General features: G+C 41.3%; 1 protein-coding gene across 1 annotated transcript in view; it reads left to right on the forward strand.

The window, feature by feature from the left end:
- The window catches only part of mical2b (microtubule associated monooxygenase, calponin and LIM domain containing 2b), a 57,138-nt gene extending 39,677 nt beyond the window's left edge, over window positions 1-17,461 (forward strand). Inside the window, 21 exon segments of the mRNA XM_029433166.1 lie at window positions 400-579; window positions 769-1,047; window positions 1,154-1,282; window positions 2,083-2,538; window positions 3,252-3,353; window positions 3,509-3,601; window positions 4,788-4,974; window positions 5,580-5,653; window positions 5,858-5,939; window positions 10,288-10,449; window positions 11,089-11,139; window positions 11,782-11,903; window positions 12,102-12,341; window positions 12,509-12,684; window positions 12,993-13,375; window positions 14,133-14,206; window positions 14,321-14,410; window positions 15,056-15,149; window positions 15,603-15,708; window positions 15,837-15,910; window positions 16,286-17,461. Of these exon segments, the coding sequence (XP_029289026.1) occupies window positions 400-579; window positions 769-1,047; window positions 1,154-1,282; window positions 2,083-2,538; window positions 3,252-3,353; window positions 3,509-3,601; window positions 4,788-4,974; window positions 5,580-5,653; window positions 5,858-5,939; window positions 10,288-10,449; window positions 11,089-11,139; window positions 11,782-11,903; window positions 12,102-12,341; window positions 12,509-12,684; window positions 12,993-13,375; window positions 14,133-14,206; window positions 14,321-14,410; window positions 15,056-15,149; window positions 15,603-15,708; window positions 15,837-15,910; window positions 16,286-16,506 (3,375 nt within the window). The 3' untranslated portion in view covers window positions 16,507-17,461.
- Window positions 17,462-17,802: the final 341 nt, after the last annotated feature.

Raw genomic sequence — 17,802 nt, forward strand, 5'->3', positions numbered from 1 at the left:
AGCAAAATTAGACATTAAATGCCGTATAAATGATTATGGCTATAATTTGCCTCCATACTGAAGTTTTAATATAAAGTAGATGTACTTATAGAACCGTACTCGGAGCACACTCGCTTTCTTATGAATAAACCGTTGAGAATCCAATGAAAGCAATAATAATTCAAATAATAATATAACGTTCCGCTACGTCTCTCAACACTAACTTATTTTACTATTTACAATAAGCATATTTGGCACAAAAAGATTCCTCTTATCTTATATGGTGTTGGTATGCCACTGTGTCCACTGTTACTCTGTTATATTTTATGGCCAAATGATGTACTTTGCATTTGAAATCTCCTTTTTTCCTTTCCTCTTTCTTCCTTTCCTCTTTCTTCTTCCTTTCCTCTCTTGCATCAGTCTGACGAGGAAACATCCGATCCCTCCTTTTCTCCTCTTCTGTCTCCTTCCACCTCCCCACTTCCTCACTCAAAGGAGAAGTATAATGAAGGGGAGGAAGATGAGGAAAACCCCCGTTTTGCAAAACCCAAGAATGTCCCCCTTCCTCCCCCTCTGCCTCCCCCTCGTCCGAAGTGGCAGGTATCTGAACACTCCCTCGCTCTTTCTGTTCTGAATGTGATTAGAGGAGTTACGCTATTGATCCACAGCCATTCGTGGCTCTCTCGCTTATCTTAAAGGAGCTGAGACTTTCATTTAAACATTTGTGTAAGTATTATAAACCCATATTCTCTCTTTTCCCTTTTCCTCGTCTCTTCTTCCTGTTTCCAGCCGTCCGTCTACCTCCGCTTGCTGGAGAATCCCAGTGCTATGGCTCAGCAGACCACTTCCCTCTATTCCCCCGAATCTCCTCCGCCTCAGTGCGGCTACAGTCGCTCTCCTTCGCCCACACACTCTCCTCCCCACTCACGGAGCCCTCATGTTACGGAACAGCACTACCAAGAACACACCTCTCCTGACCCGACAGCCAGTCATTTCTCTGCTTCTTCTTCTCTGTCTGCTTCCAACGCTGATCTTTCCTCAGAGAGGTCAGAGGAGTCAATGCAGCAGGTGAACTTCAAGCCAGTTCTGTAAAATACACTAGCTTTAGAAACATCTTGGTTATTGCTCAATGTTGTTCTCTTCTGATTTTCACGACCCCCTGGGGTCCGTGCAGAGTAAAGCCCGGGGACTGTCTACTAGAGAATGTTGTGTGAAGAATATAAAGCAGAGAGCGGTCCTCCTCTCCTCCATGTTTCCTGGCTCCAACAAACCTTCTCCTCTTTCTCCCGTTTCTGAATCGCAGGTTGTGTATTGCACGCTTGACTAATGTGCTAGTTGAGACTTTTGCATGTTCACAGTAACAGCATGCATCTTACACTCGAGCACTGCATCATAGTTCTGTGTATTACAGACGGAGCACTTGGGACTGAGACTTTTAGGTGTATTGTTAATAGTTTTCTTCGAAGGAATTAACAGGTTTGCATTTTTTTTTGTGTTACACTTGGCATCCTGGATGTTCTGATCTGAATTTCACATCTTGAATTTTGAGCAACTGGATATTTTGACTTGATTTTTGATCATCTTATTGAGTTTGAACAATATGAATATAGGTTTTGAATAATAGTCCTTGGATTTTCTGAACCCTAAAAAATATGTATATCTAAAATAAAGTTAACTTAACTCAAAAGTGACCATTACAATTTGAAATAGTTCAGACCACATAAAGTCAGTGGTATTTAAATGTCAACACTTATTATTCTGTAGAAATTCCATTTCCAAATGAGGTATTCAGTTGCTGCTAAGATGAGATGTAGATATTATATGTTTCCCTATTATAGAATCTCAGCATATAGTGTGTGTATATAATATAATGTGTTTAAGAACTCTAGTTCTACTCTAGTCTACACTAACAGTGTTGGTGGTGTATCTACCACGACATCTATTAGTCTATTATAATCTATTACGCATGACATCGCTTTTTCCAACCGAGCCCCGCACATTTCAAACCAGTGAGAAGAGCGTAGACCAAACAGACAGACAGAAATCAGAAGTTTCATCCTTTTGTTCCACTCAGTCTGTCATTTCTGTTTGACCCTTCTGTAGGTGGAATTATCTACCTTTTTCCGTCCTTCCTTGTCCCCTCCTCCTCCTCCTCCTTCTTCTTCGTCCTTTGTATCTAAGAGCTCCAGAGTCTACCCTGTAGTGCACCCTGTCCCTGACCCCACTGCCCAGGCCGGGTTCTCCTCCACTCCCTCGTCTCACAGCGACTCTGAAAAACCTGTTGTTGATTCCTCCACATGCAACACCAAAACATCTGCTGCCCTCTGTTCCACTCTCTCTGATGAGAGCCAGGAGATCTCGCCTCCCCTCTCTGACACTAACTGTGAACACGGACGCAGCAGATCATCTCACCATCCAAGCTATTTACTGCACAAGGAAATCTATGAGAGTGTGCGTGAGAGTTCTTGGAATAGTGTGAAGCGTGAGCAGGAGAAGGTCCACCAAACCGCTCAGGAGACATTTGATGATAAGAAATTAGCCAAAAGTGATGACATGAAGGTAACAGTTCTTTATGGATATTAATAGCCTGCCAGTCCAGTACTAATGACCTGCAGATCTTCAGTGACAGTCTCTCAGATTAATGCTGTTTTAAAGGGGATTCATTTAAACCAATTTTAATGTTGTGTCTTGCATACAAATATGCAAACATGGGGCACTGCGGATGAATACGGTGTGAGCCAAATCCAGAACGCAGCACATAGATCTAATAACTTAGACCTTCTATATATATAACTGTAATTTAAAAGTGAAACAAAATGAAGACACATTTAAAATCCATCTTCTCTTTTTTTCCAAGCCTTTAAGACGAAGTAAGCAAATGTTAGGACATCAGAAGTGTTCCGGTGACCACCAGTGGTACTAATATTCAATACGTGAAGTTGTGGTTTGCTTACAACGTTGTTGAGCTGGCTCTGAGGAGACAAAGAGTCACTAAGCCTGTCCAAAGCTACAAACATCTATTTCACTGGGATTTAAAATCTAATTAAAATTCTAATATTTGACTGGCTAATTAATATCACTCATTATCCACAGAGCAGCCTCGCATGTTTCTGTTGTGTCGTTATTGTACTCAGATATTTTTGATGTCCGGCCTCAGAAGAGGGTGGTGTTAGATGGAAAGCAGTAAAGGCTGCGCACAAGGAGGCTTAAGCTTTCTTATCGCACTCTTTCCACATGAGCTGCATATCATTGTCATTCTGGTGTTCATTCAGTTCAATGGGAGCTGCAGTCTTGAGAACCCGAGAAGAATCATTCAAAAGTCAGTTGTCCGCTCTGAGAGTTGTCCGACTGGAGCTCTTCGTTACATTAAAGAGGTACTAGTCCACACCTGCAGTTCCATAAATTCAAAGTGAGTCATTTCCTGCTTTTTCACCTGTCTTCTCTTTAACTGCTGTCTGTGGTTTCCAATTCCTTCTCTCCCCCCTTCCTCCTTCCCGCTGCACCTGTGTTTCCCTGGCGTTAACATTAGCGTACAGTCGGAAAGGTATCGTCAGCCATTGGCGCTAAAGCTCAGAAACTGGCCGTCCTGTATGAGACGGACCACAGGCCCAATGCCACGCCGGTAAGCTGCATGTGGGTGTTCCTGAGACAAATCTAACAGAGTTCTTTTTATGCCTCCGCGCCTGCGACAGCCGAGGCCAGAGGCATTCTGTTTTCGGGTTGTCTGTCAGTATGTCCTTCCCATTCTCGTGAAGGCAAGATCCCAGGAAAGCATTGCTGATGGTAGCTGTGTGGATTCAAGCCACATGATTTGAACTCGATCCTAACTCGGGTCACAATTCTATTTATTTGAGTTAATCTATGAAGATAATTCATTGTTGGACTCTTGTGACATGAGATGTTGATTACCTGAAAGTGGTAAAGACGCTTAAGACATAATACAGTTCAATGTTTGAGACTAATTCTACATTTTGAGAATTAGTTTATTGCTTTCTTGCCGAAAGTTAAATGACAAGATGGATTTTGCTTTCACGTCTGTATGGCAAATATGAAGCTACAGCCAATTAGCTTAGCTTAGCATAAAGACTGGAAACGGGGGGGGGAAACCGCTCATTTAGCTCTGTAAGGAATAAAACAATCTGCCATTACCTCTAAAGCACATAAAATAACACGCTATATCTGGTTTGTTTAATCCGGAGTTGTGGGTTTTGCTGATGGTGATGACGGGACTCCAAACCACACATATGGAGAGTGCTATCACTACTCCATTTATCTCTTGACAAGAAAGCAAATAAGCGTATTTCACAAAATGTCAAACAACTGCTTTCAGACTTGAGGCTGACCTGGGCCTCCAGCAAACTCTGGCACACATCATTTACTGATGTGGATATCCTGGAACAATGCAAACTCTCCACAGCAAGATATTTGGATTATCACGAGTTACTGGGACATTATCGGTATTGACTCTTGTAGTGAAATGAAACCTTGCCGTTTCAAAAAACATTTACATATTGCTTTATGGCGCAGCACCACCTTTTTTAATATTGCACGTATTCATAGAAAAACTGCAAATCACTTAAAATAAATATTGTAATTGCTCACTGTTAAAAGCAGTTGCACCCATCATGGAACATGTAAATCAGTTCCCCAGCTCACTGCTCCACTGTGTGACGAATTATGTGACTCATTTGTTTTGTGAACTTTTTTTGCAGAAATCTCTCAGAAATAATCAAAAAAAAAAAAAAAAACTTGTCTCGAAGGCAGCATGTCACATGTCTCTGACCTTGCCCTGGTCTTCTTCCTCTCAGTGTGTGGTGCGTAAGGACTGCCTTCCCGGGCTCGGCGGCAGCGACATCTGCCACTTCTGCACCAAGCGGGTGTACGTGATGGAGAGACTGAGCGCTGAAGGATACTTTTTCCACCGCGAGTGTTTCCGCTGTGAAGTCTGTAACAGCACCCTCCGTCTGGGAGGGCACATCTTCGACTCGCAGGAGGGTACGTTTGACTCACTGACTATGTATGCTTTCACCCCACAGGTGGTTTTTGTTCTGTAGATGCACCTTAATCACTTTGTCTGATGAAACACTAGAAACCTCTTTTATTTTCTTTAGTCTTATATTCCTGCTGTTACACAAAACAATATAATAGTTTAAGGCATTCAGGAGCTCTAAAACGTATAATAATCTTAATTTGATTATGAGACATTCATGCGTCATTTTATGTTTCTGAAACTTAGAACTGTTTCCTTTCGTTGGACAAACAAACTGTGGGAACTAAATGTTTTTTCTTGTCTTGGTAAGAGTGCTCTCGGAAAATATTCTCTTATCTAAGAAAAAGAGAAAAATAAATCATTGGGGAATGAAGTCAATGGGGAATAACAAAATAAGAAACAATCCTGGGTACAAACAAGAGTAAGAGGAAATGTTGTTGTATATCGCTTCCTGCATGAAGCCATATATATATATATATATATATATATATATATATATATATATATATATATATATATATATATATATATATATATATATATATATATATATATATATATATATATATTGTACTGGAGTTGTGATTTTGTTTCTTTGCTTCTTTTACAGTGAAGTTCTACTGCAAGATGCATTATGCCCAGAGTCAGTCCAGCACTCGCATGGGGAGGTTCAGAAGGAGGATGGTAAGGAACACTGCAGTGGTTACATACACGAGACAAAAAGAGACTAGAACATTGACCATTGTCACTCAAAAACTGTGGAAATAGTTGTGCAACATTAAGGTGTCAGAAGAATAAAGGTGCAAGATAACAATAGCTGTACCTTACTTGTTGTAAGTGTTAGGGTGTATTTTATTGTTTTCCTTCTGTGTATTTTGATTTGTGTAGGAAGACCAAAGCTGTGTCCCACCCTCGTCGTTGGACAGTGGGAGCTGCTCAGCGACAGGCAGCGTGCAGATGCAACCCCCAGGTACCCTGGTTTCCTTGCTAAGTCGAGGCCTGAGCTGGCCCTGGCATGCTAGCCGGGCTGTGTGTGTGTTGCCTCGTCGGCTGTTGGAAACTGTGTGTGAGTCTTTCACAGCTGTGGGGTCCCACGTCAGGAGCTACTCACATGACTATGTGTTCCTGTATGAGCTGCTAGGCCTGGGGTGTCCTCTGATATGCATGATGCACGAGGTGCTGGGACAGATCTACCAGGAGCCCTAGCTGGCCCATACATCACACAACTGCAGTTACTAGATGATATGTGACAAACTGTTACACTTTGAGATCTTTTATGTCAGTTTGTGAAGTTCCTTTTTCACCACATGAAAACCATTCTATTGGATTTGATCATCTCCGAATGTAAAACTTCCCATTCTGCACTTCAGACGAGCTTTGACGTATCTGAAATAATCGGACATTTACATGCGGAGTAACCTGGAACAACCTTGAAAGCCATTTGGACAGTGACATAGTTCACGTTCATTGAACTCAAACCACAGAGTAATCCACATGTTTTGGATGTTACTCATACTGCATATTGCCTGCTGCATATTAACTTTGCACCACAGAGATGTGGATTGGAAATGCCAAAACAGTATTAGTTCAGGAAATACTTATTTATTTGTACTAGGTAGAGTTTCACTTTATGTATGGTGTCAAAGCTAACTGATCGATTTCACTTTATGTATTTAGGGCTCATTGTTTATGGGTTTCATTTTTACAAGAAGAAATATCTGGCTTATATTAATATCATTAATCCAAAAATATGAGATATCAAATGATAGGAAACCTTATTATAAAAGTAAATGTTTAACCATTTTTGATAAAATCAGGGAATTGTTTTAATGAAAATCAAACGCAATAAGCCATGTCTATAATTATTCCAGCTGTTTCTTTCCTTCTAAAAGAAAAAAGAAGAAATTCCACAAATGTTTTTTCACTTTTTTATTATTAAAATTTAAGTTTTGCAAATAGTTTTTCTTTTGTAATTTTTATAATAGTCTTTGTTTTGTCTTCTATGTTGTAAATGATGCCTAATGTGAATTTAGTTTGGATCGTTTGGTTTAATTGTGCAGAATTAGGGGTCAATTCTTAAAATACACTATTGACGCATGGACCTGTTTTGGGCAGTTCTTACATTTCGATGTAATGTCTTATTGTCATAACTTTATTACAACACTGATAGAAATCTCCCCACTCAGTGTTTTCATTCCATCTTCCATTTTCCATTTTCGTTTTTTTCCAAATGAATTTTTCTCTGTTTAGTTCACTTCACTTTGTTCAGTCTGTTTCAAGTTTCCAAAACTGCACCCTCTGATTGGCTGATTCCTGCCAGCGGGAAAGGTACTAATTGCCAGGCGCTGGTCATAAAATCTTGTTGTGTTGCTTTTGCATTGGCTGCCTCTGTAGCTCCGCCCCCTTCACATAACCCACATTAACCAATCACAGAGCAATTTGAGTCCCGAGTATTTTATGCAGTAGTCGGTAAATTTGTTAGGTGTAGCATTGTGATATATGAAATAAAATTTCCCAATTAAATATTGTACATTGCTTAAATTACAATTGTAATTTAAAAAGTAATAAATTATTTTAGTTCTTTAGATTTTAGTTCTACTGTTCTCAAAAATAAGACCATGTTCCCTTTAAAGGATGTAGCTGGCATTATTATTTTTATTACATAATTTTGTTATTGTGAACAAATTCAACGAAAAGACCAAAACCAAACTCTGTGTTGGTCTCTCAAAGCTTTACACAACTTCCTTCTCTACCTGTTGCACTCAGCACCAAGACCTTTTGTTCCTGCTGAAGATATAAAGCCACACATTCACCCATTTCCATCCGACTATCCAGGGCCGGGTAGTCGGGACAGACAAAATATCTAATCTCTCCAGCGTCTTCTGGGTCTATCCCCGGCCGTTTACACATTGGGCATGTCTGGAAAAACCTCTTAACGGAAAGCACCAAGGAGACCTCCTGATTACATGCCAAACCACCGCAGCACTGGTCCACCTGTCCATCTCATGCTCCATTGTACTCACTCAAGACACAAGACCACAAAGTACCTGAACTCCCCCCGCTTGGGACAGTGACTCACTCCACTTGCCGTTTTCCGGCAGAAAACCATGCCAACGGCTTCATACTCTGCTGTAAACTGCCCCATTGCGGTCACGGTGTCTTGAAGCCAACATAACCACATCATCTGCAAAGAGCAGGGACCTTCTGGCCAACCATCTGCGGTTTCACCAATCAAGCCCGTAAGACCTCCTTCTTCAGCTTGATGGACTCCTTCACTGCTGTTGTCCAGCAGCGGGTTCTTATGTTTTGTGTGTTTTGGTCTTTTCATTGAATTTGCTGAGAATATGGAAGGTGTGTGTGTATAATATAGTTAGGCTTATGCTTTAAAGCCTTCATTATGACACATTGGGAAAGTTTTAGCTTGCCATGAAAGCCCTCAGTGCCATAAAACGGATCATAACATTACATCACAGGTCATGTGATGACAGTCTCCCTGGAGCAACTCTGGTTGCTGGCATTGAAGTCACAACCTTCTGGTGTATTTGGAAGCCGTACCACTAGACCACTAGGCAATCACCACCCCATAACATAACAAGCAGAGTTGCCAAAAGATAAGTCTAAAGGTTGCTGGAAGCTTTCAGTAATGATTCATTGATTCAAACATCTTTCAGTTGGTTTGTTTGTCACTTAGTCAATCTTTTAGTTTGCAGTCCTTTCATCTGAGATAATCCGACTAACACTGATGTAGTGCTGTGTTCCTCCCTAACCTCCCTAACACCATCCTGTATCATCACAGCACCCTCTCTTCTTGTCAGGCCATTTGACAGTAACAAATGCGTCTGTGGTCTGTCTGTGGTTCGCTTTGTTTCAGAAGGAGGCCGCCCCCCCTCAGAGCCCCTCTTCAGATCTCTCTCCTGCACCTCCTAGACTTTTTTCAGGAGCTCAGCAGCCAATAGCAGCTTTTTGCACACTGCCAGACCCACTTTATCGGCTGTATTCTGTATGTTTCGTAGTTGTGTTTTATAATAAGCCTTGAAGCAGCCTGCAAGCCTTGTTTCTGTTTACCAAATTGAAAATTACTGTAAAATTGCTTAATTTATGGTATTTATAAGCTGTAAATATATTTTAAAAATAAATCTATTTGATTTCATAAATAATTTGCTTCGTGGTTTGTTGCCAATTAGTTGACTTGCGTTATTGGAATAATTCCAAGAACCCAAAGCTTACACATGATTGAACAGTTGGCATTAATCTCATAATGAAGTGGTCACATTTCAAAATATTTCCATATTTTTTAACCACTAAATTAACAACTTCATCAAAAAAGCAAATCCTTTCTCCACCTGCTATGTTGACCTAACATCACCCACACAAATCATGGTCACAATCACAGCTTGTGTTAACTGCGTTTGTATTTGTTACCAAATAACATGTGCATTGTAACACCTGATGAAAAGCTCAACAACCTTTTTAGATTTGCAGCGGATTCAGAGGGAGCGCAGCAGTGGGGCTAAACAGCCTGCACACAATCAGATGGTACATTTGTAGGCTATATGCAAAAGCCTAGCCATAACCAAATATTGTTGAGCAAAGTTAAATTGTACCTACTTGAACTATACTTCAGCGAACAGAATCGAAGTGAATCATTTGTCAGTTCCTCCTGTCGGCTTCCTCGTGGGTTCTGCTACTGGGTCTGCTCTGTCCTTTCCTCTCGGTGTGGTATCTATCCATCATTTGGTAAAGTGTTTGTTTTTTTCCTTTAGCCATTCTAAGTCTCTTCTGACAAACATTTAGCCAAACCAAAGCGAGAGCATCACTGGGTACAACAGAAGGTCTGGTTATCTATTATGTTGTCATTGTTTTCATATTTTCATTTCTTTGCTGTGACCAAGTGGAATCATCTTTTGGAAAAGAGTCTGTACAATGTTGACTTCATTACTCTGTGAGTACTGTCATGAACATGTCATGTATTGTATCAGTGCTTGTGTTGCAAATAGACATTTGACTTTTCTCTCATGCATGTGTCACTTTCAGAAGCAGAAACTATATATTCATTATTTGGACAAATTGCTTTTTCTACAGTATGTGAGAAGTATATTAGAATGTTAGCTGCCTAACTCAAATATGTTTTTTGGTACGTGTTAAACTTTCTTTGACATGCTACACTGATTGTTTTAGATAATATAGTGCACAACTGCTATCCCAGAGACATAATGCATGACATGAGCTACATGCTAGAAAGTGTTTACTGTAACTTAAGTTAACATTAAGTCGAAGCTAATTGAAACTTTATTCCAACATTCTGTTTTTATTTGCAGGTGTGGCGTGCAGCTTACATTCAGATCAGCTTTATAAAGTTGAGCAAATGATTCCTGAGGAAACAGAGATGGCTGTTGAAGCTCTGGATGATTCCTGTCTAGTCAACACCACAGCACAAGATACTGCAGGGGCCAATGGCCCAGAGCTGGACCGTACCAAAGGTCAGTGTGGCTCCTACATGACTGTACGTGGTCTCGTGTTCAGGCTCCCGATAAATGCAGCACTGGGTGTAAGCTGTTTCTGTGTGAAGTTATTCTCTGTCTCTCCAAACTGTTCACAAAGATACTGCTCTGCACAAATGGTTTTTCAGCCCATGTTATTGTAAAAATAATATTCCCTGAGAGAATGTGGCTGAACATAAGTGTGTGTGTGTGTGTGTGTGTGTGTGTGTGTGTGTGTGTGTGTGTTTGTGTTGGAGCCCTCACCCTGCTAATGTCACGCTACGGCGGACACGCTGTAGGTCTTCTACCACACGTCTGTCCACACATTCATATGCAGGAACAATGCTAACTCAACTGCCTGAGCTTTTAAACCATGTACTGGTGTACTAGTTGTATCAGAGTCTCTTGTCCTGTCATAGAGCTTATAAAGAGGAAAACTGAACTTGTTTTGTTGTCACCCCAAATGATCCTACACCAACCCACGATTTATTTACCAACCGCACTTTAGCCCAAAGGTAAACTGGCAACAGGGCAGTGAGGTAGATCCGAGTGAGTTTAGGAGGTCCCATGTTTTGTAGCACTGCTGTGCTGTTATCATGTCACAGGTCATCATGTTTTGGTTTGTGCCTCTGTGTGTAGATCGCTGTAACCCCAAACAGGATAATCGATGGAAGCGGAAGATCAGAGCAAGTGAGTACCTCAGATTGTAGTTCATTTCTCCACTGTGTCTCCGTTTACATTTGCTTGAGAACAGAAGCCTGTGCCTGCTCTGTTTCTGCTGACAACAGGTTGTAATTTGGTTTTGTGAAGTATAATCCGTGGGATTTCTTTTAGTATTTATTCATTTGTCTTATAGCTTCAGCTACAGTTGAGAGAGATGTCTCAGTGCTAAGCAGAGGAATGTAATACTGACGTGGACACAAATAGATAGGAGCAGCACAGATATGAACACTGTTGTAATGCAGCATGTGCAACACTAGAAGGCAGTATTGTTGTTGTTGACAGCAGTCATTGCCAAAAGTAGTTTTTTGTTTCTCATCGACTCTGAAAGAAAAATGTAAATGATATAGACCAAATTGTTCAGGTGTATCAGATCAGATGTCTATTAACAAGGCATCACCATTACTTCAATGCAAATCAGTGTTTAGTTTTGTTGTGTTCAATTAAGAATGTATTGTTACATGTAACCTGAACTGGTGTAACTGTATTATTATTATTATTATTATTATTATTATTATAATAATATATCTCTCGTGCTATTTTACAAGTGTTTAGAAACAACTCCGACAAACAACTGAAGTATGTTGTTACCAACGTTCTGCCCTCACACAGCCCTGCCTCTGATCTTCATCAAGCGCTTCCAGAGAAGCTGTACGCAGGACAAAGACGGCCCAGAGACGGTCCCTGAAGCAGACTCTGATTTTGAGGAGATCACTTCAGCAGAGAAACAAGCTGTATGTTACACGGGATCTATTCTAGATGTACTGGTTTTGCACCACATATAGTGTAGTGTGCATGTACCTTCACAACAGTCTTATCCTTGAAAATGATATAACTACAGTAAGAGCAATGTCTTCTGTCAAATGAATAGACCTTAACCCTGTGTGAGCTAATTGACTTTCTGTGCACTGACGAGATTCCTGTTCTCTCAGAAGTCCGACGGAACTTCCAAGACATCAGCAGATAACCAGAATCCCTCAGAGGGAAGCGAGAAGAGTGACGAGCGCTCGGCTACAGTAAAGAGCGCCGCATACGGCTCATCCACCCCAAAGAAACGCTTGATGTTAACTCTATCTGAGAAGGAGAAGCTTCTGAATTGGGACATTCTGCCCACACCAGAGGAAACTGTGATCAACACAAAGACCAAAAACGCACAACAACACAAAGACCAGGTGGAGTTGGTCCTTCTTTAAGGCAGCAATGTAAAAAGGAAGCTTTATCTCTCACCACTCCTTCCAGTATAACTCAGTGGTCCAAGGACAGCGACGTGAGCGAGATCAGAGGAGTTAATTCCACATTGTGTTAACCACCTTTTTCCTGTCTTCTGATGTTTTATCAGGTACAAGCAGAGACAGAAGCAGATAAGCCTCAGACCGACTCGGGCCAGGATGGGGAAGCATCCCAGAGCCAAACCTCTGCCTCGTCCCCCTCAACCCTCCAGCTTATAGCAAACGCCTTTAGGAGGACATTTAGTGTGACCAATCCCTCCAGCAGGTCCAACACTGCAGTCACAATGTTTGTATAAAATACTTCACAGTTTTATTCCTAAGCACCAAATTAAAGATTCCATCAACAAGATTTCTGTGTAAAGATCCCAATGTCTGGTGTGTCCTGGTAGAGTGGGTGTCTCAGTCCTTCCCCGACCTGTGGCTCTTTGCTGCATGTCGTCCCATCTCTGTCTCCCTTTTTCATGTCTATCTTCAGCTGTCAAATAAAGGCAAAATAGGCAAAAAAACCAATTGTCTAAACTGCCTCTTTTGCTATTAATGTCTGGATTCAATTCAAATTGAATGTACATTATGATTTCTCTTTTGCTTTCCCAGGAGGACCAAATGTGGCGACCCCACAAAACAGAGGCCCATGTCAGAAGGAGCGCTGAGCTGTAGCCTCCCCCTCAGCACTGGGGGTCCAGAGCCATCCAGAGAGGAGAGAACAGCCGGCAAGCGCCAAGCTCTGTGTGCAACTGTAGGGGCCCACCCGTGGGGGGTGGGGCGGGACCTGCCCTCTCTGTTGCAGCAGGTGTCCCTAAAGGGCCGTAGAGGCTCTGGAGGGGTGTTCTCCGACGACATGGCCTCATTGCCCCGCAGGAAGGTCAACTTGTTCTCATCCCTGAGGCTGAGGAAGAGGCACGAGTCGGAGAGTGAGGGGCAGGACCAGGAGGTGCAAAAGAAAATCAAGACGATACTCGGCAACCTCAGAAACAAAGGTGAGGACAGTGACTCCAAACCTTTTGCGGCACATTCTTTAAACCTGCATGAATAGATATTTTGGTCACTTTGCACTGACTACAGTTCTACAAGCTGTAAACACAACATTGAAGTAGTAACACCTTACAAAGTTGTTATGAACGCAGACATTGAGCAACATTTGTCTGGATCCATGTTTCAGGTGACCCGAAGAACTTAAATGTAACTGCTGTGTGAGATATCTGCCTCTTTAACTGCAACACGCTCGGCTATGGAAAGCTGTTTGAGCATTTATTCAATATTCTTGAGATACTGTGTATGCTGAGTGACAATAAAAAGAGGATTCAAAATCCTCCATTTCCAGGCGTTAGTTGAACTAGTGGAAGCCAACATGCTAACTAGTTAACGAGCTGCATGAAATGCTGGTTGCAGTTCCTCAAACCAACAAGCTAAGTAGCGCGCAGCATGCCCATGAAGCAGGCGGGATTAGACAAACAATCCAGAGTGCTGATTAGCTGGTCATTTTTATTTTTAACTGGAGAGCCAATAGGAACCCTTAAAGCAGCTCATTAGCATTTTTTGCAACTCGTGTAACTCGTAAACATTTTGAGCCTCACCAAAGACTGATGTTTCCAAGTGTCATGGACACATTCACACCAAATGTTATCGGTTTAACAAATTATTCATTGTTATATTGTACTTTGTTTTTTGTGCTAACTTAAAATGTTTCAAAGTTACTTGTCTATTCTCACATTATTTAATTTTGTTTGAATGTAGCCTCCAGACAACAGAGTCTTGAAGAGCCTTCCTCTAGTGACGAGGAAAGTGAAAACCTCACATCCAATCAGAAGGTTTGTCTGGACCATTTCTGTGTGCTGAAAGACAACACAATGCAGGGGGTTGTTACAGATACTGTCTGCAGGCGTGTACAGGTTTACTGAAATGTTCTATACTTCCTGTCCCAGCTGTGTCCGGAGAGACAGAGGAGGAAGCAGGAGAAGACGGTGGCCCAGCAGACTAAGAGAGAGCAGCTCAAGAGGCTTCACAGAGCTCAGGTACTTCCCTTTAGTTACTACTTTTTATGTCTGGTTCAATGTCTTCACATTTCATTGTTCTGTTTGTCTGTGTACACATTAAAGTTGGCACCAGTCTAAATGTCCCTTTTGGGCTCCAAAAGGGAAAATCATCTCTGTATCTCGTCCTATTTCCCCACATTAAAGGAATAGTTCAATATTTTGGGAAATACACTCTTTTACATGAATATGAGTATTTCTCCAAATGTTAAACTATTTCTTGGACCCTGGCAGAATCTGGCCATGCAGAAAGTTTTGTCTTGAGATATGTCTCTGAGAGTGGAGGTTTATGGGATGGGGGGTTTGTGGTTCTCACAGCATTAAAACATTATTTTTTTATAAAACAGCAACATCTCTTTGCAGAACTGATGTGCTGGTCACTCTAAATAATTCATTAGTTCTACCAAAGAAACTGTGGCTGCAAAAACGGTGTACAGTGTGTCCTCTGGATTATGAGTACGGACACTTTCGGGAGCGAGATGTTGCAGCAGAGGCCACATATTAAAATGATTTCACCTACATGTTGTAGTAATGGAGGCAGAAATCTCCAATAAAGATATCTCAAAACCTGGACAAGTAATCATTTCCTTTGATCATATAATATAATACCTTTTGTTTGCTTTGCAGACCATCCAGAGACAACTGGAGGAGGTTGCAGAGAAACAGAGGGATCTGGAGGAAAGAGGAGTGTCCATAGAAAAGATCATAAGAGGAGAAACAGGTACTGAACAATATTCACACACAGAGCAGAGCCTGACCCAGACATTACAAAGCTACTAGCACGCTGAACCAAAACACTTTGGTTCAATCTCGATTACAATACAGCTCAATGGAATTTATTGCTGTGCCCTTTTTTTCTCTCCAGACCAGTCAGGATAAAGCAGTGCCCCCCAAAAACAGTTGATGGTTGTAGAGATTTCACTGTTGCTTCATCTTTTTACAGTGCAGAGCTTTGTTTGTGTTCTAGAGAACAGTGTAGGACTCGTCAAGTTGACGCAAAGCAAATGCGTGTGTGTGTGGTCCGATTCCACTATGATATTTAGTTTTCTTGTAAATGGCTTTATACAATTGATTTCAAATTCTGAATATTTGTCCTCTTTCTTTGCCCTCCTAACCCTGCTACATTCCTCCCCATGGATCTCCCTCTTTTGCTTCCTCCCTCTTCCCCTCCCAGACTCTCAGACGACGGACAGTGACGAGGCCGAGCTCTATCAGTCCTGGTTCAAACTTGTTCTGGAGAAGAACAGATTGGCGCGCTATGAGTCTGAACTCATGATCTTGTAAGTGACCACATTAGATTACACAAGGGTTAAAGACTTTGTAAAGGAAAACATAAATTGTGTTAATATTGACGCAAATCCCATTTCTCACCAGTAGAGGTCACTTTGTTTTTCCTCCTTTCTCTCAGTGCTCAGGAGCTTGAACTGGTGGACACACAGAGCCGAATGCAGCAAGATCTACGACACAGGATGGCAATAGAAGGTAAGAGTTGAACAAGGGTTGACTGACTCGAGATCGCTCTTGTTTTGGAATAGACCACATTTTTATTTGGTCTGTATCTCTCTCTTACAAAAAGGACTTGGGTTTTGTTTTTCAAGACCACAGCTGCGGGGATATCACTAAATTGGGATCACACTTTGGAGTTCCTCTGCATTAAAGTGTCTAAAAGAAAAGACACGGCATTAAATTGTGCAATGCATTGCTGACTGAGACGGCTGGTCTTAGTCTTGACTTGGTCTAAACCCCTCAAAGTCCTGGTCTCACACTTGGTCTTGACTAACAGATACAAACGCACAATCTGAAAGTCGGACATAACGGTACATAAATATTCCTCTACTCTCTTCCACCTCACTCCAGATACAGAGAAGAGTGCCTCTGAGCTGCAGAAGGAGCAAGAGATCCTGTCAGAGATCATGAGGACGGTGGAGAAACGAGACATGTTGGTCTCTATGCTGGAGGAGCAGAGGCTGAAGGAGAGGGCGGAGGACCGGGACCTGGAGAGCCTTGTGCTGTCCAGGGGCTACGAGTTTCACTGGGCCCAGGCAGATGACAGCTGGGAGCAGGAGAAGCTGGGGTGAATGTTGAGCACCTCAATGGTAAAAAGAAAGGACTGATAGTTCAGGGTACAAAAGTGCTGCGAGTGCTGGACTCAGCGGTGTAATCTGTCATAAACTGACTAATCAACAGCTGCTTTATGTGGTTGCTTGCCTTAAGTGTGGAATTGTTGTGACAGATTTGTTGTTGATGCAACACTGGATAGCCTCACTGGATCGCACATGGAATGACTCGAAACGTTCCCTCAAGTTTTAGTGTTTTGCACAGAGGTGTTTGTTTTTGAATCCAGAGATGTGCTTATGTAATTCACTGTTAGTCACTACATAGCTATGTGAGAGTGTAAGACCTCTTGTGTGTATTTTAATATAATTTTTTCACTTTGTGCTGGAACACTGTCAAATAAAATTCAATTGTATTTACACCGAGATACCATTGAACACTGGAGAAATGGAATTCTAACTGCCACATATTTGTAGCCAGACTGAATCACAAGGCAGAAAAATGCATCTGCACAGGCTGAAACTTTCATACCTGTTTCACATCTGACCACACCTTCCATTAACTGTCAAGGCAAACCACTTTCTCTGACATCACTGACTGGGGAGAGGTCAGATGTGCAACATGCATGAAAGTTTGGATGTTCTTTGTAATTCAGAGTGAATTTACCTTCTCTCAGTTAAACTGTGATTGTTTTGTTTTTCTGGTTTTTAAGCTAGTGTATGGGCCGAATCAAAATGACAAGCTTACCTCCCTCTTGAGAACATGAGTTATATATGTACATGAGTTTTGATCCCAGGATGAGGATCCACACTTCTCATTTGATCTTCGGGCTTTAAATGTTTATATTGTAAATTAACACTAAATTCACAATGTGTTTATGATTTAAAAACTGTAAACTGTGTGTTTTGTTTGTGTTATGTTGCCGCAAGTCTTTTAATTGGAGATACATCTTAAATAAAAATGAATGTTACATTTTGAGTAATGTTATGACTACATACTACCTATTGTAACATAAGCACACCATTAGAGGTGGCGCTACAATTAAAATGTAAGGTAAGTAAGGTATTGAATATATTGCCCCATAATTTTGCAAAAGCATATTTTTTATAAAATAAGTGTTCTAGTACAACCAACAGGAGACCATTAATTATACCGGTGAAGTTATTGAATATATTGAATATTGAATATGTCAGGTGGGACTATTCATACAAATGGGGCATGCTTGAGAAAAACACTTTTTAATGCGTTTTTGAACAAGAAAAATGTAAAGTTGAGGGTTTTTTGTTTAATATATGGATTAAAGGTAATTATAAAATTCA

Source organism: Cottoperca gobio, chromosome 6 (assembly GCF_900634415.1).
Source record: "Cottoperca gobio chromosome 6, fCotGob3.1, whole genome shotgun sequence".
NCBI lineage: Eukaryota > Metazoa > Chordata > Actinopteri > Perciformes > Bovichtidae > Cottoperca > Cottoperca gobio.